At 60.9% G+C, this 26716-nt stretch overlaps 9 protein-coding genes across 9 annotated transcripts; 2 read left to right on the top strand and 7 right to left on the bottom strand.

Moving 5' to 3' along the window:
• Positions 1–286: 286 nt before the first annotated feature.
• Positions 287–700, bottom strand: HRG_06109 (PIF1 protein; the record flags this gene model as incomplete). Its single annotated transcript, XM_044864580.1, has 1 exon — positions 287–700. One exon carries the CDS (start codon positions 698–700, stop codon positions 287–289), a length of 414 nt encoding a protein of 137 aa, XP_044721112.1.
• Positions 701–889: 189 nt separating this feature from the next.
• On the top strand, positions 890–4287 carry HRG_06108 (voltage gated chloride channel domain-containing protein; the record flags this gene model as incomplete). The annotated part of the gene is made up of 9 exons (XM_044864579.1): positions 890–1409; positions 1459–2102; positions 2157–2309; positions 2364–2478; positions 2533–2624; positions 2684–2711; positions 2759–2865; positions 2942–2980; positions 3031–4287. 9 exons carry the CDS (start codon positions 890–892, stop codon positions 4285–4287), a joined length of 2955 nt encoding a protein of 984 aa, XP_044721111.1.
• Positions 4288–4774: 487 nt separating this feature from the next.
• On the bottom strand, positions 4775–6974 carry HRG_06107 (glutamine amidotransferase class-I domain-containing protein; the record flags this gene model as incomplete). Its single annotated transcript, XM_044864578.1, has 9 exons — positions 4775–5884; positions 5941–6132; positions 6191–6198; positions 6254–6459; positions 6514–6579; positions 6644–6699; positions 6758–6804; positions 6853–6885; positions 6950–6974. 9 exons carry the CDS (start codon positions 6972–6974, stop codon positions 4775–4777), a joined length of 1743 nt encoding a protein of 580 aa, XP_044721110.1.
• A 362-nt stretch (positions 6975–7336) lies between these two features.
• HRG_06106 (dehydrogenase e1 component domain-containing protein) lies at positions 7337–12399 on the bottom strand (the record flags this gene model as incomplete). The annotated part of the gene is made up of 15 exons (XM_044864577.1): positions 7337–7870; positions 7928–8141; positions 8197–8694; positions 8747–8843; positions 9026–9838; positions 9899–10038; positions 10121–10161; positions 10286–10325; positions 10546–11047; positions 11120–11482; positions 11527–11573; positions 11642–11775; positions 11872–11975; positions 12056–12127; positions 12294–12399. The coding sequence occupies 15 exons, from the start codon at positions 12397–12399 to the stop codon at positions 7337–7339; spliced, it is 3705 nt and encodes a 1234-aa protein (XP_044721109.1).
• Positions 12400–12671: 272 nt separating this feature from the next.
• Positions 12672–14928, bottom strand: HRG_06105 (WD domain, g-beta repeat domain-containing protein; the record flags this gene model as incomplete). The annotated part of the gene is made up of 6 exons (XM_044864576.1): positions 12672–12908; positions 12961–13309; positions 13384–13746; positions 13803–14116; positions 14198–14407; positions 14467–14928. The coding sequence occupies 6 exons, from the start codon at positions 14926–14928 to the stop codon at positions 12672–12674; spliced, it is 1935 nt and encodes a 644-aa protein (XP_044721108.1).
• Positions 14929–18207: 3279 nt separating this feature from the next.
• HRG_06104 (ZIP zinc transporter domain-containing protein) lies at positions 18208–19762 on the bottom strand (the record flags this gene model as incomplete). Its single annotated transcript, XM_044864575.1, has 6 exons — positions 18208–18280; positions 18462–18533; positions 18591–19168; positions 19317–19587; positions 19644–19660; positions 19730–19762. 6 exons carry the CDS (start codon positions 19760–19762, stop codon positions 18208–18210), a joined length of 1044 nt encoding a protein of 347 aa, XP_044721107.1.
• A 729-nt stretch (positions 19763–20491) lies between these two features.
• On the top strand, positions 20492–21574 carry HRG_06103 (uncharacterized protein; the record flags this gene model as incomplete). The annotated part of the gene is made up of 1 exon (XM_044864574.1): positions 20492–21574. One exon carries the CDS (start codon positions 20492–20494, stop codon positions 21572–21574), a length of 1083 nt encoding a protein of 360 aa, XP_044721106.1.
• A 465-nt stretch (positions 21575–22039) lies between these two features.
• Positions 22040–22661, bottom strand: HRG_06102 (uncharacterized protein; the record flags this gene model as incomplete). The annotated part of the gene is made up of 2 exons (XM_044864573.1): positions 22040–22498; positions 22614–22661. The coding sequence occupies 2 exons, from the start codon at positions 22659–22661 to the stop codon at positions 22040–22042; spliced, it is 507 nt and encodes a 168-aa protein (XP_044721105.1).
• Positions 22662–24560: 1899 nt separating this feature from the next.
• Positions 24561–25835, bottom strand: HRG_06101 (biotin synthase-like protein; the record flags this gene model as incomplete). The annotated part of the gene is made up of 5 exons (XM_044864572.1): positions 24561–24876; positions 24944–24988; positions 25055–25399; positions 25511–25538; positions 25598–25835. The coding sequence occupies 5 exons, from the start codon at positions 25833–25835 to the stop codon at positions 24561–24563; spliced, it is 972 nt and encodes a 323-aa protein (XP_044721104.1).
• Between the last annotated feature and the right edge of the window lie 881 nt (positions 25836–26716).

Genomic DNA, 26716 nt, shown 5'->3' with positions numbered 1-26716 from the left:
CCTCCTGGCCCTTGACCTGTGCTCCTTTTACGTCGGTAGCTACGGCAAGCCCGCTAGCCTAGAGCCGGCTGGCCTGTGAAGTCTAAATCTCCGCCTTTGCGGTCCGTCTATATTAGACACGCACCCGTCGATGTCCATTAACTACCTTGAGATTGTTGCTCTTATTTCTATCTCTCACGTTGCGCCTTCCCATAATTTTGCTTTCTCCGCCCCTGATTGTGTGCTAGGTAGTCGTCCTAAGGGCAGGATCTCCTCCGCTGCGAGCGAGACGCCTACGCCGCCCGCGTTACCCGCGGAGCCAGTCGGCCGCCTCCTGCGTCGTCTGCCTGCTAAGCTCCTCTAGCCGGGCCTGCGCTGCCGTCATCTCCTCGGGCACCCGGTTCCCGACTAGATCCCGCTCCCGCACCTCCGATACGAGCATGATGCCGTCGAGCGTCGGGCACCGCGACAGCTGCACGTACAGGCTGTACGGGTCGCACGGCGACGGCACCGCCCTCCCCTCGACCGTCGTCATCCTCGCCCCCCGCAGCTCCAGCGCCACGCGCTCCAGCGTCCCGCCCTGCACCTTGTAGTCGGTGCAGGCGAAGGCCGCCGCGCACGGCAGGCCCCTCCGGCTGACGTCGTTGCGCTGCCACGGCCGCTTCCGCTGCGCCGTGATCTTGACGCCGATGGGCGTCAGCAGGATCGTCCCGGCCGGCATCCCGACGAAGTGGAAGTCCCGTCGTCTCCGAAGCCAGCACGATGCCCGCCGGCGGCCCGAAGTGCATCGTCAGCTCGGCCGAGACCCGGTGGCCGGGAAGGCTGGTCGGGGATGACGTCTACCGCCGTGTACCCGGCGCCGTTCACTAGCTTCAGCCCCTGGTGCGTGTTCTGGTTCACGACGACCGGCATGCCGGGCACGAAGACGAAGACGGCCGGGACCGGCGTCGCGCTATCGTCGCCCTGGCCCAGCATTAGCAACGCCTCCTCCTCCGTCGGCAGGCCTCCTCCACTTGTGCTCGGACAGGAAGACGCGCGCCGCCGTCCGCCGCCGCGTTGGAACGCGAGCGCCGGTCTGGTTGAGGTTCCAGCGGTTCCGGTTGAGCGGCGTGACCACCGTCAGGCCCGTCTCCCACGGGATCCGCCTGCCCGGCCGGTGGCACCTCGAGTTGAGCAGCTCTCTTCCGACCGGTCCTGCTCCCCGGCGGATGCGCCCGAGCAGCCGCCGCAGCTCAGGTCGCCGGAGGCCCGCATCGGCTCGTACAAGAATGACGCCGTCGTGAACCGCCGGCACACGCGTGCGATGTCGAGCTGCCGCCGCTGCTCTGCCCCGAGCGCCCGTCGCCTCGTCCTCGCCACCGCCGCGCTCGGCCCCAGGATCGCCGCCTCCTCGGACGGCCGCGACGAGCTCGACTTCGGCGACGACGACGGCGACGACGACGACGACGACGAAGAGTCTCGCGCTCGCCCGCCATCCAGGCGACGGCGACGTCCTCGACGACGACCCCACCGCCGACGGCTTGACCGTGCCGCTGTCCTTTAGCGCAAGCCGAAGCCGTCGCTGCTGTCGGCGCCCTCGCGATTCTTCTCCTCGCCGCCCGCTCGCGGCGCCCGACCTTTCGTCCCCGGCGCCAGCAGTCGCCCGCCGCCTCGCATGGCCTCGGCCCGGCGGCGGCCGGGATGGACTGCCGCTCGACTGGCACACCGAGGGCCCCGGCCGCCGCGTCGGCTACGAGGACCTGACGGCCATTGACTGGATCTTCGAATATACAAAGGAGCGCCAGAGGCTGCGCGCGCTGTCGAGCGCGAGCGGTCTGCTCGGCTACTTCAAGCACCTGCTGGATGCCAGCCAGGTCTGGATTGTCCTGGTCCTCACCGGCCTCCTCGTCGGCGCCATTGCTGCCGTCATCGACATCACAACCGACTGGCTGGCCGACCTCAAGCTGGGATTCTGCTCCAGCGGCCCTGAGGGAGGACACTTTTACCTCAACAAGAACTTCTGCTGCTACGGATACGACCAGGGCTCCAACTGCCTGGGCTGGAAGTACTGGAGCGATGCCCTCGGCGTCCATGGCGGCGGCGGCAAGTGGGTTATTGAATACTTCTTCTTCCTCGTCTTTTCAGTACGCAAGCTTCTCTCTTTGGGCTTTTCGGCGAGTGCTAATACGGGCATCAAGGTCACTCTGGCATACTGCGCTGCCCTGCTTGTTCAGGAGTATGCCATCCTCGCCAAGCACAGCGGCATCCCGGAGATCAAGACCATCCTGGGCGGCTTCGTCATGCGCAGGCTGCTCGGGACCTGGACGCTCGTTACCAAATCGCTCGGCCTGGTGCGTTTCTTGTCCCATCCGTGCTCTCCGGCTGTGTTGGCTCACCAGCAGCAGATTCTAGCCGTCGGCTCTGGCATGTGGCTGGGAAAGGAGGGCCCGCTTGTTCACGTCGCCTGCTGTTGCGCAAACCTCTTCATCAAACTCTTTGGCAACATCAGATACAACGAGGGTGAGCCTGCCGCCCCGCACGCTCCTTTGGAGGCAGACGGCTGACTCGACCCAGCTCGCAAGCGAGAGGTGCTCTCTGCGGCCGCCGCATCGGGCATTTCGGTTGCGTTTGGCTCCCCCATCGGCGGCGTCTTGTTCAGTCTCGAGGTACTCGCAGCCCTTCTCTCGCCACTGCTTCACACTTGACTCGGCTGACGCTGCAACAGCAACTCTACTACTTCCGGACAAGACCATGTGGCAGAGCTTCGTCTGCGCCATGACGGCCGCCGTCGCGCTCCAAGCCTTGGACCCCTTTCGCTCCGGCAAGCTCGTCTTGTACCAGACAAAGTACAGCGTCGACTGGCACGGCTTCGAGATTGTCCCCTATGCGCTCCTGGGCATCTTCGGGGTATGTCCCTTGTCCTTTGCCGTGTCCGGCACCCGTCATCCGTTGCCTCCGTGTTGGGCTGACCAACCCCCGGCAGGGCGTGTACGGCGGCCTCTTCATCAAGGCCAACATGGCCGTCGCGCGGTGGAAAAGGCCACGGCCTGGCTGCCCGGGCCTGTTGCGCAGGTGTCGGCCGTGGCGCTGTTGACGGCCCTCATCAACTACCCCAACTACATGAAGGTGCAGTCGTCGGAGCTCGTGTCCAACCTCTTTGCCGACTGCGCGCGGGTCCTCGACGACCAGGTCGGCCTGTGCAAGACGGGCGCTGCGTCGGCCAGCACCATTGTCCTGCTCATCTTGGCCGCCGTGCTGGGCTTCCTGCTCGCCACAATCACGTTTGGCCTGCAGATCCCCGCGGGCATCATCCTGCCGTCCATGGCCATTGGCGCCCTCACGGGCCGCGCCGTCGGCATCGTCATGGAGATCTGGGTTGCCAGCCACCCGGGCTTTATCGTCTTCGCGTCGTCGTGCGCGCCCGACACCCCCTGCGTCACGCCCGGCACCTACGCCATCGTCGGCGCCGCGGCGGCCCTCGCCGGCGTCACGCGCATGACCGTGTCCATTGTCGTCATCATGTTTGAGCTCACGGGCGCCCTGACGTACGTGCTGCCCATCATGGTGGCCGTCATGCTGTCCAAGTGGGTGGGCGACGCCTTTTCGCGCCGCGGCATCTACGAGTCGTGGATCCACCTCAACGAGTACCCCTTTCTCGACAGCAGCGAGGAGATTGCCATCCCCGACGTGCCCGCCGCCCAGATCATGACGCGCATCGAGGACCTCGTCGTCCTCACCGCCACGGGCCACAGCATCGCCTCCCTCACCACCATCCTGCACATGCACCCCTACCGCGGCTTCCCCGTCATCTCGGACCCGCGCGACGCCGTCCTGCTCGGCTACATCTCACGCGCCGAGCTGAGCTACAACATCCGCACCGCCGCCGCGCCGCCGCGCTCCCTGCCGCCCGACACCGAGGTCTTCTTCGCCCACCAGCCCCTCGCCGACCCGCGCTCCACCCTCGACCTGCGCCCCTGGATGGACCAGACGCCCCTGACCCTCCCCTCGCGCACCAGCCTGCACCTCGCCGTCTCCTACTTCCGGAAGCTCGGCCTGCGCTACGTCCTCTTCAGCGACCGTGGCGTCCTCCACGGCCTGCTGACCAAGAAGGACGTCTGGTACGTCCTCGACGGCGGCGGCGACGACGACGCCGCTGCCCGCCGCGCTGGCCTCTCCCCCCGCGCCGCCGTCGCCGCCGATGGGACTGCGCGCCGCGCCTCCTCGCTCGAGGAGGCGGGGGTCGAGGAGCGCGGGCTGCTGCGCGGCGAGGATGCGACGACGGATGACGGAGAGGGCATGGCCGACGAGGATAGACGCTCGATACTGTAGAGGGGCATCGACGGTGCCGTGCCGCCTGGGCGAAGAATGGGAGAGAACAAGGGCAAGACGGGGCATCTCGACGGAAGCACCACGGGAGAACGAGGAGGAGAAGGATCAGAGCCCAAGGCGCATGCTAATAATATTTTTAAAAACTTTTTATATTCCATCTCGTACCAACGAGTAGCATGGCGCAACGTCACCCCAGCGCGCAAAAAAAAACACCTCATGTATAACAATCAGGATATGGTCTATCATCACCGAGATCAAGTCAGAGTGAACAAGAAAGGGAGAAACTCGGCAAACACACCCATCATCCCATGTCCCGACAATACGTTCGTGCAATGCCGCCGTGAACCGTCCCAAAGCCCTGTACCGTGTCTAGTTTCGCCCGCGCCATCTCTGCCTCTGCTGAACCTCCCTGTGAAGCCAAAATTGCAAAAAAAACGGTACCTTTCCTCCTCCGCCAACTCCCGCCGGGGCTTCCGCCGCCAGCCCGTCAAAACTTGGTACCGTCCAGGGCCCCGTTGACAACCAGCGTCTTCTCCTTGAGGGCGTCCTGCGTCACCTTGGCCAGGCAGCCGGCGGCGGCGGCGACGAAGCCCAGGTAGGGGCGCGAGGGGTCGAGGACGCGGCTCAGGTACTCGGGGTGGTACTGCACGCCGACGAACCACGGGTGGTCGTGGAGTTCAAACACCTCCATGCGGTTGCCCGAGTCGTCCTTGCCGACAAACGTCATGCCGGCCGCTTCGAGCTCGTCGACGTAGTCGGGGTTCACCTCGTAGCGATGGCGGTGGCGCTCCTCGATGACGGTGGCTTCGCCGTACAGCGCCCGGAGCTTGCTGTGGTCGCTGCCGGGCTGGAAGTGCGTCGCCCGCGAGCCGAGGCGCATCGTGCCGCCCATGGTGTCTTTGGAACCTTCGGGCATAAAGATGATGACGCGGTGTTCGGCCTGGGCATCAAACTCCTCCGACGTGGCCTTGGCCTTGCCGCAGACGTGCCTCGCGTACTCGATCACGGCAATCTGCATGCCAAGACAGATGCCCAGGAAGGGCCTCTTGCGCTCACGAGCATACTGGGCCGCCTTGATCATGCCCTCGGTGCCGCGCTGGCCAAAGCCGCCGGGGACCAGGATGCCGGCGGCGGTGGAGACCTGGTGCCACGCCTTGTAGAAGCCGACGGGGTCGCTGTGCTGCGTCTTGTCTTCCAGCTGCTCAGAATCGACCCATATTAGGTTTAGTTTTCGACCGCACCGCATCGTCGAGTGCTCTAGGGACTTGACGACGGATAGGTAGGCGTCAGGGAGTTCAACGTACTTGCCCACCAGGGCGATGTCAATCTTCTCCGAGTGCTCCTGCGGAATGATTGTGTTCCACTTCTTCCAGACTTCTGCGCCCTTGGTCACCAGGGCCGGCGTCAGCGACACCTTGTCGAGGACCAGTGCGTGGCGCAGGAGCTCGAGAAGGCCCTGTTGCTCCAGCAAGATGGGGACCTGGTAGATGGTGGGCATATCGCGGACAGCCACGACCTGCTCGACCTCGACCTGGCAGCTCTGGGCAATCTTGCCCATGGTGACCTTTTCCAGGGGTCGCTCGCAGCGGCACGCAATCTTTTCCCGGGTTAGCATAGTAGTATGAAGAGCGAGCGGGACGGGAACGCTCTTACCAAGTCAGGGATGAGGCCAGCACTACGGACACTCTTAACGGCGTATTGGGTGGGTTTCGTCTTTTGTTCCCCGTTGACAATGGGGATGTATGAGACGAGGATGTTGATGAAGTTGCCCTTGCCGGCCTTGTGCTGGAGCTGAGTGAGGGCCTCGACGAAAGGCATGCTCTCGATATCGCCAACGGTGCCGCCCTTGATTCGACGTTAGAGGGAACAAGGAACGGGAGGCGGCAGAGCGGCGGGCACATACCAACTCGACTAAGGCGTCATGTTAGTCGCGGCGGACACGGGGACCCAAGATGCAGCAACATACCAATGCACACGTCCGGCTCCGAGTCGGACCCGTCAACGGGGATCTTGGAGACGCGCTCGATGTGGTCGATGATGGCAGAGGTGACGTGGGGAACGACCTGGACGGTGCGGCCCAGGTAGTCGCCGCGGCGCTCCCTTTCAATGACATGCTTGTATATCTTGCCCGTGGTGATGTTGTTGTCTCTGGTAAGGTCAAGGCCCAGATAGCTAGCAGCAACAAGGTCAGCTCGGGGGGCGCGCTTCGGGGGCCCGCTGCCATACCGCTCGTAGTTTCCAAGATCCAGATCAGACTCTCCGCCGTCTTTGAGCACAAAGCACTCTCCGTGCCTTTTTTTTTTTTGGGTGAACCGTCAGCAAAGCCAGCGACGAGAGCAGAGCAGCTCGGGCTCACTCTTTGGGGTTCATGGTGCCGGCGTCGACATTGATGTACGGGTCGATCTTGATAGCCTATATGCAGGCTCGTCAGCCCAGATTGGAAACCGGGCTTCATGTCCGACAGGCATACCGTGACTTTGAGGCCAATCGTTTTGAGCAACAGCCCCGCCGACGAAGCTTGAGTGCGTCAGCGAGGAAACCGGGCGTCCGAGGCGAGCAGCATACCGATGATACCCTTGCCCACGCCGCTCACCACACCTGCAAGCAGAGAGAGAGTAAGCACCAGACGAGACGAGTACGAGCGCGAGAGGGGGATACCGACCTCCAGAGACCAGCACGTACTTCATCTTGTCGGTTGCGCAACGAGCAATTGGCGGACCAATCTGCAAGGCCCGCGAAAAATTGGCGTTTGCCGGACGGGCGAGTAGGAGGTAAGTTGGGAAGATGACTCAGGCCCCGTTTTTCACATTGGCGTGGCGCGCGGGGGCTGGCGGGGCGCGAAGAGGAAAAGAGCTGTCTCAACTTCAGCACAGCAGCATCGACAAGGCCGAGCAAACATCTATTCCGCGTCGTGGATACGTAAAACATCCAACCACTTCGTGCCCCGTATCCTCGTGCCGTTGACCCAGCGTCGAAGCGATCCCCTCATGCACCCGCCCACGTCGCGACACGACTCCGAGTCATGCAACACGCGACACGTAGTAATTCGCTAGTACTCAAAGTCATCGTCCACCGCCGGCCCCTTGCTCTTGGTCACGCTCTCCTGCTTCCGGTACATGTCGGCCACCTGCCGGCTGCTCGTCGCCTCGTCGGGCTTCTTGTCGTCGCGCACCTTGACGAAGCGCGGGAACCGCAGGCTGATGCCCTTGCCGCCCGCCGGGTCCACGCCCTCCTTGCAGCCCGCCTTGTACCGCGGGCTGAGCGTCAGGTCCGCCGTCTTCACCTCCCACACGTACCGCGGCTCCAGCCACACATCGGGCTGGTGCTGCCCGCCCCCCGAGTGCGAGTAGAACGGTTTGGCCCGGTCGATTGTGATGGCCGACAGCTGTGCGTGCAGCTCCTCGAGCACCTGCTCCGAGAAGCCCGTGCCGATGTTGCACACTGTTTCGTACGTCTCCGTCGCCGGGTTGTAGCATGCCAATAAAAAGGCCCCGTACACCGATGTCCGCTTGCCTGCCGTGGTACGCCCCAGCACAACGAGGTCGAGCGAGTCGCCGATGCCTGACAGATAGTCCTTCTTGACCTGTTGATCAACATGTCAGCCCACGCTCCAAAGCCGGATGGGAGCAGCCCGCCCTACCTTGAGCCAGTTTCGACTGCGCTTGCTGGGCTCGTATCCGCTCTCGGTGCCGTCCAGCATCTTGACCATCAGCCCCTCGCACGAAGCCTTGACGCTTTCGTCGAGAAAGTCTTGGATCTCATCCAGCTCCTGGCCGTTCATGAACGTGGCGAAGCCAAACTCTCTCCACGGGCGTAAACGCTTCTCGGAGCAGCTCTCTCCGCTCCCGAAGCGGCTTCTCCACCACGGGCTGTCCGTTCAGGTAAAGCAGGTCAAAGGCAAACACGCACACTTTGACCTTGACATCCTCCACCTTGACGTCCTTGCGCTTCCGCGTCATCAGCTGCTGAAAGGGGAGCACCTTCTTCTCGTCCACGTCCCATGCCACCGTCTCGCAGTCGAGCACAAAGCTCATCGTGTCTTGCTTGACCCAGGAATGGAGCTTGGCGAGAATATCGGGGTACTTTTTGGACAGATCCTCCGAGTTTCGCGAAAAGATGCTAGCCACCCCGCTTGCCGCCTCCCTGCTCGCACTCGCCGTCGCTCGGCTCAGCTCCTGCGGCGCATCTTTGGCCACGTAGTGAATCTGAGCGCGCTCGCCGTCGTATTTGTATTCGCAGGTGAATTGCTGCCCTTCGAACCGATCTAAGACCTCGGTGATGGCCTTGGTTGGCTTGGCCAACATGGGCTTCAGGGGCACGCCGGGCCGGAGCTTACAGCTGTCCCTCAGATTCTTGATGCCGTGTTCAAGCACGGCAGGGATGATGGCATCGTAGCTCGGTAGCTCGCTACAATCCGTCAGCCGACTACTCCCTCAAAGTATCAATGACACCAACTCACCTGTAGACGGTCTTGAGGATTGACTCGCCGTTTTCTAGCTCCGTCGTGGTCGGCACCTTGTCCTTTTGATCGGCTTCGTGACAGACAATCGCCTGGGCTAGAGACACCAGTACGGTCTCTCGGCGAGTCCAAGCCGGAGCTTGCCCTCGAGAAACCGGATGATGAACTTGGCCTCGCTCGGCCCGCCCTTGTCCTTGGTGATGTCGACCTTGCCGGTGGCGCAAGAATCGGCCGCTGACAATAGCTTCTTGATGCCGTCGACTTTGCGACTTTGCGCACCGCTGCCAGTCACCGTCGCAATACCCATCAAGCCTTGGTGAACGCCTCGGACCGTCAACGGCTTCGGCTTGAACATGGTGGGCTGCGTGGACCTGCTCTTGACTGCGACCAGCCCCAGGTCACCAATATCCTTTTGATCCGCCTTGATGACCGGAAGGCTGCGTCCCGTCGTCTCGCCAATGGCCTTCATGATCAAGGACTCGCCAATGCCAAGCTCGATGCCAGCGTAGTCGGGCGCGAGCTTGTTGACCATGAGGAGGACCGTGGGCAACAAGTCGTCGGGGGTGAGCCGCATGACCTGCCGCAGGAACAGCGCGCAATGCTCCATGATCACCAATCGTTTCGTCGTCATCTCAATGAGAGAGAATGTCTGGCAAAGCGCGGCGTACGGCACTGGAGCCCCGGGATTCCAGTCGGGGAAGGGGTGCTCGCTCTTGGTTTTGAGCCGAGTCTGGGCCTTTTCTCGTGCCTTGGCAGCAGAAACCTCGGCCTTTTCCTCGTCCGCCTCGGCATCTTCCTCTGCTTCCGACGCGGACTCGGCTGTCGATTCTTCTTTTAGACCGTCGTCAACGACGTTTTCTGGCTTGGCCCGGCGACCCCTTCTCGGTTTTGGACTGGCTGAACTCTCCCTTTTGACAGCTGGAGGCTGTTCTTCCATGTTGACCCCTTCCTCCCCAACACCGTCTTCCTCTTCCTCAGGCTTAACCCGATTCCGGCTTCTTCTTGCGCGCTTGACCACCGGCCCGTCGTCTTCCTCGTCGACTTCATTCTTCGTGGTGTCCTGGTCGGCCAGTCGTGCTCGCTTCTTGCCATCTAGCCTCCGCGTCAGCCGGCCTGCAATTCATGGTGAGGAGTCGCAGCTGAAGAACCTACCCTTCTCCGAGTCTGAGTTCCCCTTGGTGCTCACACCTGCCTCGCCATGTCCATTCGCTGCCTCGTTCTGCCTCGTCTTGGTGGCAAAGGTCAACTTGGTCTGCTGCTGGGGCGCGGCCCCTTTGGCTCCAAAGAACTTTCTGCCAAGCCGCAAAGCGCCGGTCAGCAAATGCACAGGAGTTGCGACAGTGCCCAAGGCAGCCTCTCTGCCTTGCCACGCACCCTAACGTGGCTTGCCTGGGCTTGACGTACCCCAGAGTCGCCTGCTTTGGCGCCATGATACACAGTCTTTGGGATGGGGGCCGAAGTGCTGTGAGGCGGAGCAGACTGCAGCAAAATCGTTGCGAGGCCAGCGTGAGGACGGGACGACGAGAGCTGTGGACGCACGCGAAACTGGCTGGCGACCTGAACATGACGCGCCTTGGCTCTAGGCAGAAGGTTCGCGTTAATTGGCTTCGTGACAGGGATCAGGTCACGGCGCGTTTATCACGTGACCCGGTCCGGCACTCGGACATCGCTCGGATTGCGCGCATCGCAAAGCGGGAGAAGCAGAGCAAAGGAAATATCTGGGATTGATTGGCCGCCCTCTATCAGGTTTATAGTACAAAGGCAGAAGCTTGAATAAGTCATTACAGGTGCGCGCCTACTGAGAAAAGTAGAAGTTCTCGTCCGGGGTGCGCCCACGGATGAATTGCGGCTCGGTGCCGCGGACGTAGATGTCCTCGAACAGAATCGACGGCTTCGGCTCCGGCACGGCCATGGCCTCGGCGGCCGCAACCTCCTCGTTGACGTGGTTGCGCGCCTCCTTGTCAATCTTCTTGAGCTCGTCCTCGCTCGTCACCTCCCAGTCCAGGATCTTCTGCTTCAACCCGGCAATGGGGTCGTTGGTGGAGCGCATGCGCTGAATCTCCTCGCGCGTGCGGTACGTGGTGCCGGGTCGGACATGGAGTGACCGCCGTAGCGGTAGGTGACGTACCCAGGACCAGAGGGCCTTGCCCGACGCAGTCCTCCTTGCCGTACTTGACAGCCGCCTTGACAGCCAAAACGTCCATGCCGTTAACCTTGAGACCGGAATGTACTGCCCGCGCTTGTAGTAGTCGGTCAGGGCCGAGGAGCGGGCAGCCGAGGTGCCCATGCCGTACTTGTTGTCTGCAATGTTTGCCAGTCAGTGTCCACATGGTTCCTTCGGCCGTCGATCCAAGGTAGTGGGGGCAAACTCACTCTCGCAGCCGAACAGCGCAGGCAGGTTCCATAGCTTGGCCATGTTGAAGGCCTCAAAGACCTGGCCCTGGTTGCTGGCGCCGTCACCGTACAGGATAATGGTTGCCGTCTTGCTGTCGTTGTACTTGTGCGCAAACGCCAGGCCAGCGCCGACGGGGACCTGAGCACCGACAATGCCATTTCCGCCGTAGAAGCCCTTGGAAAACATGTGCATGGAGCCGCCCTTGCCGTAAGCAATGCCCTCGCGTCGGCCTAGCAGCTCTCCGATGATGGACCGGACGGTGCCGCCTCGCATCAGGGCGAAACCGTGGCATCGGTAGGCAGTGATGAGGTCGTCCTGTTTGGTGATGGCATGCTCAATGCCTACGGCCACGGCCTCCTGGCCGGTCGATAGTGGCAGAAGCCACGGATCTTCTTCTCCTTGTACAAGCGGTCGGCCGCCATTTCCATCTGCCTGCGCGATTATCAGCCGACGCTCGTCCAGCTACAGTCTCTGTAAGCTGGAAGCCACTGGCTGCGTACCTGATGCAGACCATGTCGTAGTACATCTTCCTGAGGTCTTGCTTGGTGGTGGCGATACTGTAGGGTGGCGGATCCAGCTCGTATGTTTCGAAGCTCTCGTCGCTTAGGTTGACCTGGAAAGGCTCATCCTCGGCCTGCGCAAGAAGGCATTAGAAGGGAAGGCCGAAATCGCCAAGCATTCTTTACGCAGTCATGGCAACGAGCCAAACCACAGGCCGACGACAGCTCACCTTGGGGACGGAGTGGCTCAGGGACGAAGAGGCGGCGTCCGTGGTGACAGACCGGGCGGTGAGCGGCACCCGGGCGGGCACATAGCGGCACCGCTCGAGGGACTCTGAGAGCTCGGGAGAACATGGCGGGGGCTGAGGGCGCCTCGGGTCGATTGAGTCGGGAAGGCTGACGGCGAGGAATTACGGTTGCTCTTCTCGATGGACACGGGCTCCGAGATTTCGCGGTGTTGAGCGTTGAGCTCCGTGTTGGATGGCGCTAGCGTCAGAGCAGGACTAGCGCATGTTCACGTGACGCGACATGGGGTAGCTCTCCACTGGGCAGGCAACCAACTGTCTTGGTAAGACAACTTAAGTCGGGTCCCAAGCGTCATCTTGATTGAATAAACTATCCCTCCCATATCTTTGGTAGGTATTATTCCTACCGATAATCTGGCCTTCCTTGTCAGCCCCTCGGCGCAACGCCTGGCTCGCCTCGAGCTTCGAGCTCCCCTTGAAACCCTCATGCCTCCACGTCCCGCCCTCTCCCATGTCTTTGTCGATGGTAGGTGATGCAATATTCCCGTCCTGCTATGCTCGCCCCAATAAAGTCGCAACGCCGTTAACATGCTGTCCGCAGATCCCCTTCGCGTTCTATAGCCTGAAGCGCGCGAAAATACATAATACCAAAGTAAACGAGTCGTCCGCGCCGACAGCGTAGGCTCGGCCCGTTGTGGAGTCATATGAGAGGCTGTGTTCCGCTTCCGGCAATGTATAGCCGGCCCAGCAGTCTGGGAAGCCGGCAGCGAAATGCCGTCTAGTCATCATGGAAGGAAGAATGTCTTGTTGCCGCCCTGCAACGGAGCCGTCGAGGGGCCGGCATCCTGCATGTCGACGTCTTGCGCTGCCGTGTCTTGGCTGGGGCAGGCGAATGGTGCCTTGCCTGCCCGATATTCCAGCCTGGCGCTCGACGGTCGTTCGGGATCATCTTCGAGGACGCGCTGCTGAAGCGAGAGTGGGCGCTCATACTGCTTTTCTTCTGGCGGAGAAAAAGACCAGACCTGCAACGCGTTAGTCATAGAGTCTGCGGCGCTGCAGCCTGGCACTACTCACCTCCATCACGGTCCGACCGTGTCTCAGAGCCAGCGCGACGCACTTTTCCTCTTCAAACGCCACTCGCCACACCGCCTCGCCCTGGGCAATCAGCTCGCGCACGAGGTGCCCAGTCTTCAAATCCCAAATCTTGACCCGACCGTCGCTACCGCCGCTGACGACACGAGTATCGTCAAACTGCAGGCTGGTGACACTGTTGTCATGAGCGGCAAGCCGGTGAATCGGGCACATCCTCTCCAGCGACCAGACTCGGACAGACCCGTCGGATCCTCCAGTCACCAGAGTGTCTCCCCGCATCTGCAACTGACCGACGAGGGACGTGTGGCCCTGGAGAATGGCCAGGCACTCCCTGCGATGATTGTCAGTAAACTTGGTATCAGATAAGACCCGGAGAGGCAGAAAGGACGTCACGAGACGGCTTACCCAGTCGTAGGATCCCACACCCGCACATTCGTATCCAAGCTGCCCGTTACCACTCTTTTGCCGTCGAAGGCGATGGCGTAGATCTGGCTGAAATGGCCTTGCAATGTCTGCAGACAGCGACCCTCCGAGATGCTCCATACCCGAGCAAAGGTGTCGTAGCTCCCGGAAACGACAATGTCCCCCTTGATCTCCAGGCATCGAACACTTGACTGGTGCCCGACGAGCACGTTTCTGCAGAGTCCCGTTCGGATGTCCCAGATTCGGAGGGTGGTGTCTCGCGATCCGGAGATGGCGGTGTTTGCATCTGCCATTTTGAGGCATCGGACCGTCGAGGTGTGCCCGCGGAGGGTATGCAAACAGGCTCTATGCACGCATAAGCTTCCCGGTGAACCTTGCCATGGCCAAGGTCATCAACCTACCCCGTCTTGAGATCCCACACACGCACGTCGCGGTCACAGCCGCCGCTGACCATGGTGTCTTCCCACGGGACCATGGCCCAGACCCCCATCACGTGGCCTTGGAGGATGCGCTGGGAGTCGCCCTCGGTGTCGAAGACGTGGATCTTGGCGTTATCCAGGGCCACGATGATGTACTTGGGAGTTAGATGCAGGCTGGTGACGACGCCGCCCTCTTGCGTGATGTTTCTGTGCACGCTAGTTCCGCGCGAGCGCCATGCCGCCTCCACCAGATAGCGTTGCTTGAAGTGAGACTTGTAGGTTCGCAGCTTCGGCCTCTCGGTCGTGCCGTCAAAGCTACGGGACCCTGACGGGTGGCTGGAAAATGGGGGGTGGGAGCCGGGAAAGCTGTTGCTGACCGTCATCTCCGTGTCCATGTTGCAGGGAGTCAAGGCGTTAGATTTCATCAGGATAGGCGATAGTGAGTTGACTTCTGATAGCCGACGGCCGTAGTCGTGCTTGACGCAGAGGTTCTTCCATGTCATGTCGTCGCCAAGGAGATCCCGCCACCGCTTGGAGACCTGTGACGCGCGAGCCAGGACTTTGGGGTCGTCGACAAAGGACAAAATCTAGGCACTGGATTAGACGGTGACGCCAAAGGTATGCGGAGAGGTAGGGGGCTTCTCACCCTCAGGCATAGCTCGTCGGGCAAGCTAGTAAAGGGATCCTTCTTCAAGAGCGGGCTGACAAATTGATGGACGAAACTCAGCTGCGGGCTGGTGCAGAGGTTGAGGAGGTCTGCTAATATCCGTGTCCGCTGCGGCCCCGAGCAGCCCTTAAAGTGCTGGCGGACCTTGGAAAGGAAGAAGTCTTCGTCGTCGGCGGCGTCGCTCCAGTCGGGCTGGCAATGTGCAGGACCGGGGGAAGCGGCGGGCGTGGGGGGCGGCGGCGGAGAACCCGTCAGCTGCTGGTCGTAGTCGGCGGCAGGCGTGGGCATGCTTGGGGTTGGGGGCCCCCGCAGTTGGCGCTGCTGGGGCAGCTTCTCCAAGCGCTGGCTCATGGCCGAGTTGTTGGTGTTGAGGGCGAGCTCGTCGCTGAGGAGGCTACCTCTCCTCTGGGAGAAGCTCATGGGTCGCTCGTAGCCGGCCATGACCTGGCCTCTCGACGTCGATGATGTGTCGCAGCGACGGGCGAGGCAGTCGGGAATGGCGGCGGCGAGTGCACGATGCTTGGGGAGCCGTCGTCGATGACTTGGAGAGCGAACCGGGCGCCGACGTCAGCAGCGCCTAAAGCGAGCCCAGAGCGGGTCACGTCAGCTCTTGTACAGGGGCGCGGCAGAACGCGCCCACGACTTGAGGAGCGATGCAGGGAGGCAGAGTATTTGGACGCTGGTTGGTATTGAGGGAGGCTTGCATGTGGTGTCTTCGGGCCGGAAGGCAAGCGAGCAAGACGTAGACGGTCATGGATGGAGAGGGAGGGGGGGGGGGACGAGGCGCTAACGGAAAGGCATACCTGTAGCCGCAAGTGGCATGGGGCGGGCAAGATCAGGAGACGGCCCTAAAGTGAGAGCAGACGCCGCGTGGGGGGCCAGGGAGGGGGGGCAGAGGATGAAAACGGCACAAGCTTGAAGCACCCTTTTCTTGTTCTGTTCCCCTGGCAAACGGTGAGCCCGGGCGCGAAGTGGACGACGGGTGGGCCAGCGATTGACGGCGATGTACGAAGAGAGAGTGAAGGGATGGGGGCAAGGTTTGACTTTGCGCGGCAAAGGCCCCGTACTTTGTAGAGAAAGCCCCGTTCGCTAGGCTGGCGAGCAAGACGGCGCGAGGAGCAGGTGAGGATGTGGATGGGGGAGGGGATGAATGAGAAGGCGGGGAGGAGGAGCCGAGGAGGAGGAGGCGCGCGCAGCCAAGATGCGATCAATCGATCGTCGGTTGAGATGATGGGAAGCGAGTGAGCGTGAGTTGAGCGAGCAAAGGTGAGAGAAGGCGAGGAGGAGTGGAGGAGCAGCAGGGGCTCTGGGGCTGGGGGCTGGGGGCTGGGCGCGGTACCGGTGTGGGTGGATGGGTCCACGGGAGGAATGGGCTATTTAGGCTCTGAAGAGCACTGACGAGTGACGGCCCGGGGGAGTGCAGTGGGTTGTGCAGCACAGCGGACAGCGGGTTTTAGCAGTGCATCAAATCTCACGGGGAGAGACAGCAGCGTGCGGGGCCTCTTGGCGTCCCGTGCTCGCAGTGCGGAGTATGTACCTGCCGCCTGTTCAGAAGGGGGCGTGCACTGTACATGTGCCGGTACAGTACGTGCCGCACCGGCTGGCTGTCTTCAAGTCATGGATTTACGGCAGGCCAAAAAGCACTGCTAAGCGCACTGAAGATGGCGGTAGACATGACTCTCGGCCGGCATCGGCACAAAAGCAAGCAATTCCGTTTATTTATTGGGGTTTTGGCTCGCAGAAGAGCAAACAGCGCGGCGGCGTTAGCACCATGGCGGCAAAGAAGAAGGAAAAATGGCCCGTGCCAGCGGGCAGCGCAGCGGCTGGGCGGCTCTGAACAGCTGGCGGCGGCGGCTGCCGTTCCCGCCGTGCATCTGCATGCAACCTCTCCGCCGGCGGGACAGTGTCAAGGTTGCGGTCAAGGCACTGTATTTACCGCAGAACCGGCCGACACGCTGGGCACACGGATATGGCGGGGACTCTTTGGCAGCAGGCGCGTGCTACCGTGCAGCAGAGATGGGTCTTTCCAACCTCCAAGATTTCCTAGCAATTAGCAGTCAAATTGGCGTCGATTGGTGTCCCAGAACGTCAGTTCGGAATTGAGAGTGTCGTCCGTCGTGGGTGTGATTAGTAGACTGGGTACGCGCACAGTGTGGCTGCCGGGCAGAATCTCCACCGCACGAGTGCGCGTACAGTGCGATAGCTGCCTTCCACTCGATGCCTGAACCATGTCTATTGACCTGGAAGTGGATGTGATAAAATATCCGTCAACAACGCAGAATACACAGACATGTCGCCAAGCTGCAGCGGCACCACAAGTACCCAGCATCCGCGGCGCCCGGCCGGTGAGAGCACCTGGTGCTGTAGACGCACCCTCATGCATCATCCGTCCAGACGTTGCATCTTGGGCTGCAGAAGCCGGCAAATTACAGTACCCAACTCTTTGCTTCTTTCGATTCCACATCCGGCAAGGAGACTTGGGCCAGGCACCATTTGGCCAAAGATAGGGGCCGGGGGAGGGGCCGGGGGAGGAGCCGGGCGGCTGCTGTCGAGCGAGATGCGATCAAGGTCGGCGCCCTCTTCTCGCGTCATGCTCGACAGCAAATCGGTACTACAGTATTATCACTTGCACAGAGTACAGTAAGGTAGGTAGGTACTTACCTGGCCCGTGGGCAGATCAGTACCCTGAATGTACGTCGAGACTGACCTCGTACGAGCTGCCAAGTGCTCGGCATCGGAGGATTGGCTGAGCACGGATCGCCGCCATGCTGCCAAGCAGGTATGTGTGTAATTATATTCTGGACTGTATTTGCAGCAGGCGGCGGTTGGACGGCGGGAGCAAGCATGCCGGCGTAGACCAGGTCATGGGAGATGGCCGACGATTCTCGAGACGTGTCAGTCTCTCTGCTGTCCGTCAGTCCGCCTGCACCGTCCCCGTATAACAAGGCTCCAGCAAAGCACCCTCGGCCGCAGGTGGCGCTGCACCCGGATGCGCCTGACAGCAGCTGGGCTGACAATGGGTTCAGTTCTCGTCCATCACGCCCCTCGTCTCACGAGCCCCGTCATCCGCCGCCGCCGGCTCCCACATGTCTTACGTCTCAACTCCCTTTGCCAGCTGGCTCGGCTTGTCTGGAGACACCACGCTTCTTTCCCCCCACCTCTTTCTTCGGACCGCAGCACCCTCTGGGCTTTACATGTAGCACGACGTGCAGCTGACGACGGACTGTGCGACGCATGGGCGATACTTTGGCTCTCGTGCTCTGTACGAGACAGTGAGCATAGTTACGTACCGCCGTTGCCGTTTCTATTTCGGGCGTACCGGCGGGTGCGGGCGGGCACTGACTGACCAAGCACAGGACGATAAATGGCCGTTTCGCGCTTTGTATCCGCGCCTCTTTGCACAAGCCCGGAATACGTACCTACCACTCACCCTTCCATCATCCGTCGACCAAGTCAGGCGCCGCCTGAATGCAGTCGAAGCGGCAGACCGTCGGGGCACGAGTAATGGGCGCCACAAACGCTCAGTCCGGTGAGCCCGAGACGAGGGCGCATGGGCCCCGACTTGAAACACCCGACCTCTGCACCGGCCTTTGTCCACCAGCGAGCAACGACGGCGCATGGCCAGGCAGCAAGGGCCCATGACCAATGTACTGGATCATCCAGGTACCCGCGGTGAACCAGTGGTATTTTGCTCAAGAGTCGTCCTCCAGCCGAAACACCCTACGCAGGGCCACCGTTATCGTAGGTGCCGCCGTCGAGATTCGAGCAACGGCCTCGCCATGCATCCCCCATGCTAGATACCATGCCAGCATGTCAAAAATCCATCCCCCTCCCCCTCATCGCGTAAAGGACCATCAATGATGATGACCAAACTGTGTGAGCAGAGGCAGAAACATGCCCGCCACCGTGGCAAGCGTGTCGCGCATCTGGGGACCCTTGGTTTCCGCTGGTTGGCCGAGGCCCCCTCGACGTACCCGTTGGCTCCTGAGCCGTGGTCGTGGCTGTGCGATGTCCCGTCCTCTTCCATGGCATGCATGGCGACATATCTTGTGCATCGTTAGCATACACATGCCAGTACAGCAGAGACCAACCCTTGGACTCACAAAAAGGTGCCGCCCGAGAAAAGCAGCAACATGCCCGTCCACCACTGCCCCTGGGCATCCCCGAGGTCATCGCCACCGAGCAGCTTGATCAAGAGCCACGTCGCCAGCGCGCCCACCGGAGCGGCCATGCTGAAGACAATCAGATGGCCTCTGGCCGCCCGCTTCGACAGTCCCTGTCGGAGAAGCACCGATGTCAGGCCAAAGGCGGCCGGGGCCTTGTGGATCATGATGGCAATAAAGATGATGAGCCCGAGCTTCATGTTGGACGTTGCCGACGATGCGCCCATGGCAATGCCGTCAGCCGCCGCGTGAATCACCAAGCCAATGGTAGTCGCCAGGCTGCGAGCCCGCCGGGGCGTCGGCGTCAGGGAGCCGAGGAACCCGTCGGCCTCGTCGTCAGCCAGGGCCCCGTCCACCCCTAGACTGTCGAGGCTCATGTGCGTCGTCTGGGGCCCGGATTGGAAAGTCTCCGTCGCGTGCCTGGGCAGCCTGTCAATGAGGAACATGAGGACGAATCCCAGAACCATGGAGAAGCCAACTTCAAACGCCGGAATCTCTGCGTGGCCTTGCTCGCCGTGCTTGTCCCCGTCTCGCTCGGGAGCCCCCCGGCGCATTTGCGGATGAGTCGGAGTCGCGCGTGTCCTGCGTCAATTCCGTAGACTCGGACGCAGCTCGAGAAATGATAATATTCGAGAGGGCGTGCTCATGCTCGAGCTCATCGCCCACCATGTCTCGTCGTAGATCGATGCTCGCTGCGGGAGCCAAGGTGGGCTCATATCGCTCCTCGATCGCTAGTTTCCACGGCGCCCTTTGCGCAAGACTCCGTGCGCGATGGGCGTGGGACGACGAAGCCGGCGTAACGGCCGCTTGGATGCCCTCTGGTATGATGACGATGAGGGAAGTCCCTACGAGGACTCCGACGCCGATGCTCGAGATGAGACGTAGCTGCGAATGCGACAGCGTCATGGACAGCGGCAAGGCTCCGGCAAGGAACGAGCTGTGAGGAAAATAGTCAGCGCGCTGCATCGGCGGTCTCGATGCGATTGTTCGTACGCCAATGCCATGACCACCTGTAGACAACTGTCAGCCAAGCAAGCTCCGTGCGCAATGTCAGAATCGGTCTGGGGATCAAGACTGACGCATAACGACAGGAGCAGAAAGATGCCAGCCATGATGGCTGCGAGGCCGAGGCCAGCAACGACTGGCGCGGGAGAGCAATTGCGTTGCCGGCTCGACTATTCGCACGACATGGCCGCTCCAGTAGCGCTCGGGCGGAGTAGTTGCTGTCTGTCTGTTACACGGCTCCCGATGGAGAGGGGAGGTTGGTTCTCCTGCAGCAGGGAGATTTGAGAGGCCGGACGGGATGGAGGAGGTTCGCCGAAGCGATCCAAGCTTTTGCACAACGTGGACAAAAAAGGGTAAGGTGAGGTACCTGATGCAAGGTACCGCGCCTCCTGATGCCTTATCGATTCGTTTCCGACTGGCTTCAGGCCTTTAATGGGTGCTCCGTAGCTCTACATAAGAAGCGGTTAGATAGTACATCATTTGGAAAGTACCTCTACTTACACTCTTCTCCTTCTAACAAGGACCTTGCACAGGCCAAAGTTGAGTACCGCCTGGCACTTGCACAGAGAGCGGGTACTTGCAGAATATACAAGTACACTCCGCCTTCGTGCTGAGATGCCCTGCTAAAAATTCGCCCTCCAACTTCAGCCTCGTCACTGCCGCCCATCGAGGGTCTCTTCTCCAACGCATGTGCGCCCACCCTCCTGCTGGCAGGCAGCCACACTCTGTAACGACCGTTGCTCTGCGAATCACCCCCCGGGGCCTCTTCAAACCCTTGTGCTTGGCCTTGTTGTCCCTTCCTCACCGCCGGATCCTCGGAGGATGAAGGTCGCGACATGAGCTACTTACTCTCATCCCCAAACAGGCACCATGTTCTCTCATCTATCAATCCGACGCCGCCTGCCGGGTCACGTCATACGACCAGCAGACACACCGCGGACTCTGAGCGCGAGCGGCCCAAGGTCACCCCAAGGTCACCCCCAACGGAACCCAAGCAGCCCGAGGATCACGATGAGAACCCGCTGCGTCCGAGATCGTCGCGCCTCAAGCTCAAGACTTCTAGGCGACGACATCGCTCCCGAACCCGCCGCCCGGACCGGGATGAGGACCTGAACGAAGCTACCTCGTCCCACGAGTCAGGCAGCCACCATCGTCGCCATGGCCACCGCCATGGCCGACGGCACAGATCTGCGTCCCGAGGCGACTCCCCCGAGATCCCCGGCCCGCCACCGCTCGATCCGGAAACGGCTTTTCGCGAGTCCCTCTTCGACGCCATGGCCGACGACGAGGCAGCCTCGTACTGGGAGCACGTCTACGGCCAGCCCATCCACGTCTACCCCAACGAAAAGGTCGGCCCCCAGGGCGAGTTGGAGCGTATGACCGACGACGAGTACGCGGCCTACGTGCGACAAAAAATGTTTGAGAAGACGCACGCTGGGCTCCTCGAGGAAAATGCCCGCCGCGAGGAGCAGCGCAAGCGCAGGGAGCGCCAGCGGCAGGACAGGCGCCGCGAGCAGGACGAGCACGCGCGCCGCAGCCGCAAGCTCCAGGACGACGTAGAGCTGAGCCTGCGCCGCGGCGAGGCACGCAAGCTGCGCAAGGAATGGGATGGCCTCTGGGCAGACTACGCCGACGGCTGGGCGGCGTGGGATGGCCAACTGGCCAAGCTGCCGTGGCCGGTCAAAGGGGGGCGGCGCAAGGACATCACGGAGGAGGATGTCCGGACGTTTTTCGTCCAGGGCTTCAACCTCCAGGCAGTCGGGGAGCGGGCCTTTGCCGCCCAGCTCAAGGAGGAGCGCGTCCGCTGGCACCCGGACAAGATCCAACAGCGCCTTGGCGGCGTGGTGGACAGCGACGTCATGAGGGATGTGACGGCCATGTTCCAAATCATCGACCGACTCTGGGGGCAGACACGATAACAACCCGTCTGCAGGGACGGCTCGCTTCCGAGATGACATCACGGCCAAGGTAATTGGAGTTCGGGCTATTGTGCCTATATATGATAAGATACCCTTTCCTTGAATCAATCAAAACGTCTTAAGACTTGCGAGGTTTCACAACAGGAGCGGATAGAGACGACATGGCCGAGTATTCGCGTGCGTGCTGAAGTTGCTTTCAATTGACGCCATCAAACCATACCTAACGCCATTCCCATAGCAGTACTTCCATAACTTCGTTTCACACTCTCTTTGGTGGAAACTCACATATCAATGCAACAATGATTCCGACATGGCTGCTGGCCTCGTGAAGAACCATGGGTATTATCCATTCCTTTGCCATCCGTCACATATGGTTCTTGCTAGGCCTCGCCACTTCATTCCCAACCCAACCTGACCATGGCACCTGGTTGGTCGAGTTGGTTGGAGTCCTCCGTGCAGGCATGTCTAAAAGTTGGCAAACATGGCCGCGCCACCCATGAGGGCACCCATGGCGACGGCGGCCGTGGGCCCGGGACCGTGTGCACCGGCTCCGGGGCTGTCGGTGGCGCGGCTGGCGACGCTGCTAGTGGCCCTCGCGACGCTCTCGGTAACCTTGCTGAGCTCTGCGCTGATGCTGCTGCGGACCGAGACGTCGGTCTCGGTGGCAAGGCGCTGGCTGATGCTCGAGGCCTTGGCGAGGGCCTCACTGCTGGCGCGGGCAATGTCGGAGCCGAGCTGGGCGGTGCGGGTGGCGACGAAGCTGGAGGCGTCACCGACGAGCTTGGTGCCGGCGGAGCGGCCGTCCGAGTAGGCGTTGGCGACGGTAGAGGCAGCGCCGTTGACAAACGTCTCGGCGCGCGAGACGGCACCATCGACAAAGGTGCTCACTTGGTTGATGATGTCTTGCTGGGGCTCGGGGGTGGCCTGCACATGAGGTCAGTTTGCATGCCGGTTTGCGACGAGGCGAGGGTTATGGAGTGGAGGACAGAGAAGGCAGAGTGAGGGGGCACGGATGCAGGCAGAGGAGAGGGATTCATACCTGGACAGCCGCGGCCAAGGCGACAACAGCGAGGTTGGAGAACTTCATGTTGACGAATTGTTCTTGAGCGGGTTGGATTAGAGAGGTGTGGGAATGCTTTGATAGATAATGGTGATGGATGCTCGCGGGGACCAGAACGGACGCTGAAGAAGCGAAGACGAGCTCGGTTGGCCGGATCGCCTCGCAGGTGCTGTACAGTACGAAGGTACTCTATGCATACCTTGTTTGCTTGGGCTCCGTAATCCCCAAAGGCCCCACCATGCAGGCGGCGCAGTCCGCAGCTAGTGGTGTGCGTGCGAGACGAGACAGGTACCGGTACATGTCGGTGTACATGTCGGTGGGCTGCCTCCCTGTTTGCATGGACGCGCAACGCTGTCGTCTGCGGCGTGGAGAGGCAAGGAATATTAGTTTGGGCCTCTCCACGCTGAATCAATGTACATAGGTACAGTACTGTACAGAGAAGGGCACCCACGGTTGCTGGGTGACGCACTGGCGGGCGAGGATGATCAGCGTGGATAAACCGAGTGCACTCCAGGAAAGCCAATCACAGCACGCCGTTGGGCCTGCCGAGTGGGGACGGAGCACAATGACGCTGCTCCGACCAACTGCTGCCAGTGCCCAGAGCTTGGCGCGACGGAATGCTCGAGCAAGTCGGACATCATGTCGGGCGAGTGATTCGACTTTGCACGGCTCTGCATGCCTTGGACAGTTGCAACCAAGGCTGTGTGCTGTTACAGCCTGGTTTTTAGGCTCCTCGGCCAATGTCTGGTTCTATTTTTGGACTGAGATGCTGTTAATGCTGCTCATCACCAAGGTGGATGGGGGAATGCGACCACGCTTGGCACCTGCGTCCATCTGCAAACCCATCTCTGTACCGGTACTTGGTTGACTCCAGGGCAGCTGTGCCGGGGCCCACCGACTTTTCAGCTTCGCCCAGGTCGAAACAGGAAGCAGCTGCCGTTGCCGCTGCCATGAGAGCTGAGCGCTGACGGAAGACGCCACTACGCCTTTGTGGCGCGCGACTCCGTTTGCTGCTGAGCCACACGTTAGTCGCGTCATTGCGTACGGAGTTGCAGTAATACTGTACTGTACAGTACATATCCGCCGGGCCCTTTCCCAAAGGGTCAATCTCTGGTACGTACATGGACAGTTGCGTGGGTACCTGGTAGGTACAATGTGCAATTTCGCTCCGCCCTATGCCGCCTTTGAATTTTCATATATTAAAGCGTCTACCGCGATGAACCGCGTTCGAAAGCCAAACGTCTGCTTGAGGTGGTCGGTCGGTAGGGATGCGTGTACGCGTACCACCGTCGCCGAGTTCGCCTTGAATTCTGTGCTGACGACAGACAGTCCGTGCGTTACCCCCATCTGACGTCTTGCGTGCAGATGGCTTCAGGCCAGCGAGCCAGTTCCACGCCCTTCAAGTGTACTGCACGCCTCAAGAGATCGCTGGCCCAAAACATCGGTAAAGCATTGCGCCAGCCGTGTAGCGAAGAGGATTTGCGGTGACTTGATCTGCTGCAGCGCAAATACAATCTGGACAGCGCTGAGGGCACCAGGTTGCCACCAACTGTCCAGAAAGGCTCCATGGTGTTGCGCTACACTGTCGAGGTTCCCGGTGCCCCGTCAAGGTTGTGGGTTGGCCACCCAACAACGAAGAGGGCGGATACCAAGTGACCGATGACGAATAGCTTGAACATGAGGCCTCCCCGGAAACAGCCAGTCCCTTGTCCATCTGGGCCTGGTGTATCGTGGCGAGTAGCTGCCGACTGCTACGCATGACGGCCGGCGGGCACCACCAGCGGGGTGTACTGTGCCAGAAGCGGAAGCCGAGGATGAAGTCGCGGAATACCCATTCCGATTGCAAGATGTTGCCGCAAAAGCTGCTGACGATGACATCTGCGTATTCACCGACGCCCCAGCTAAAGGCATCGTCTTCGGGTCTGTTTACTGGCGGTCTCGGCCCCGGTGGTAGACTCCGGGGATGCGCACGGGGCCCCAGGCTCTCGACTGACCCCGATTTGCCCTGTCCACTCGGGACAGAAATTTGTCGTAGGTGCCATACTCGTCGACGTTGAGCGGGTATGTCGCTCGTTCTGGGGCCTGCTTTCGCGGCTCGTGCCACGCAAACGCCGATACTACGTCGAGATATTTCCCGGCCTGGCCAAGAAAGCGCTGGTCGAGCTCTACCTGCCAATAGTGGTCGAACCCCGGATGATACAGTGCAAAGAGCTGCAGAGGCTGGAACACTTGGAGCAAGGTCCTGAGCAAGGCTTGTGTTAGTTTCCGATGGGCTCTTCAAATTGATCAGGATTAAACTGGAAGCTTACTGATGTTCATTGACTGCATCGTACCACGACTCCAACAACTGATCGCTTCACAGTATCCTCATGGACCGAAACTCTGGCGCAATGTTGGCAGCCTTGAACGCCGCATCGTACCTCTTTTCGGAGTCGAAGACGTTCGCCGCTGGGTCTTGTATATGCACGAGCAAGAAGACGGCATATTCCCCGCCAGAGTGAAGTGCCGTCTCGACAATGAGAGAGCGGAGGTTCCACAAGTCTTCTGGCTTAAAGGCGAAGCTGGAAAAGCCGCGAATGACAGTGGCTGTCCTTCGAGAAGGACTGGTCCCTGAAAACTCGTCAAGGGGGCCCGCCGTCGCGTCCGATGCGTTTGCATTCTTGAGCGCAAATTTCCTGCCGCCCAAGATTTTTGCCGGAGGCGAGTGGATGGGGAATCGCTTGACGTTTCGCTCCGGGCAAAGATGCTGCATGCGCCCAGTCGACCTGGTTTCAGTCGACCTTGGTGCGGTTGTAGCCATCGGTATCCTCTCCGAATCCATAACGGCCGTATCGTCCATCGGCCGTCATCCACACTCGTCGATGCCAAGTTCTCACTGGGAGCCTATAAACGGAGAGGGATACACTGCGCGGCGGGTTAGCAAGAGCCGTGGTGCCTCTGCAGCATGCAAGGGCTCGTCGCACCTTGGTCTGGATGGCCATAGCGAAGCTCGTCGTCAGGGCTGTCGGATAGGAGAAGGCGTCGCGGCCCATGGCACGATGTCGGCTTGGATAGAGCGGGCAGTTTGCCCTCGCCAAACGCGCGCACAGGATGGCCGTCCTGCCGCTCTGGAAAGGTTGAGAAATGAAGAACCAACAAAGTGCGCAAAGCCGCGGTGCTCAGGTAGAAGAGGCGTGAAGAGCGGTGGAGAGGGCCGAGCATTGTCAACGGGGTTAAGCAAGAAAGTCGGCATCCTTGGTATCGAGCGAGCGGACTGGTGGGTGATAATGAGCCATGCCCCAGTCATCACGACCGGCAAGATTCCCCAGGGGGGAAGCTTCACGCGGCGCGGTCGTGCTGGCGACAGCAACGTCGCTAACCTTTCCCTGATCATGGGCGACGCACGCGTGGGCCGTGCGAGGCCACGACTCGCGGGCCACTTTGTCAGGCTCTTTCGTCGCGACGCCTGCGGAGAGACATGCGGAGGCTGCCTCATCGTCGGCTTCAGGATCTGGCCTCGGGTTACACGCGTGGTCAAGACGTGTGGCTTGAAGGTGCGCGGAGCAGCCCTGGCAACCCACGGTATCAGACTTGTCCATCGGAAACCCCATCGGGCTGAGTGGAGGTGCGGGTTCAAGCCGTGAATCGCCCGAGGGCGGCGGCCATGGTGGAGCGCCTCGCCGCCCTACGATGCTTGGTTTTCTCCGTCGACGTTCTCCGGGGGTGCCGGGCATTATGCGGCAGCAGGAGAGGCCCGGTGGAGTCGTTGGCCAGCGTCACACGAAGACGCCCGACTCTGTCTACCAAGCAGAGCGCCGAGAACCTCGAAGCACCACGAAAAAGAGCAAATCTCGTACGCGTGTTGCAACGCGGGGCCGAAAGCCGCGCAAGCTGCGTCGACAAAGCGCGAATCATGGTGCCGAGGAGGGCAAAAGAAAGCGTGACTCGTCATGCGCAGGCCATTCATCAGTGGCTTTTCACTCCATCTCATACTTGTTGCAAGGGATATAAAAGTATGACCTCGAAGTTGGTAATTAGATAGGACCTTCTGCGCCTCCCTTGTATCCATGAGAGAGTCGAGTTACATCCCCATTGCTGCTCCC

Source organism: Hirsutella rhossiliensis (genome assembly GCF_020360975.1).
Source record: "Hirsutella rhossiliensis strain HR02 chromosome Unknown scaffold00005, whole genome shotgun sequence".
NCBI lineage: Eukaryota > Fungi > Ascomycota > Sordariomycetes > Hypocreales > Ophiocordycipitaceae > Hirsutella > Hirsutella rhossiliensis.
This window is presented reverse-complemented; position numbering and strand designations above follow the sequence as displayed.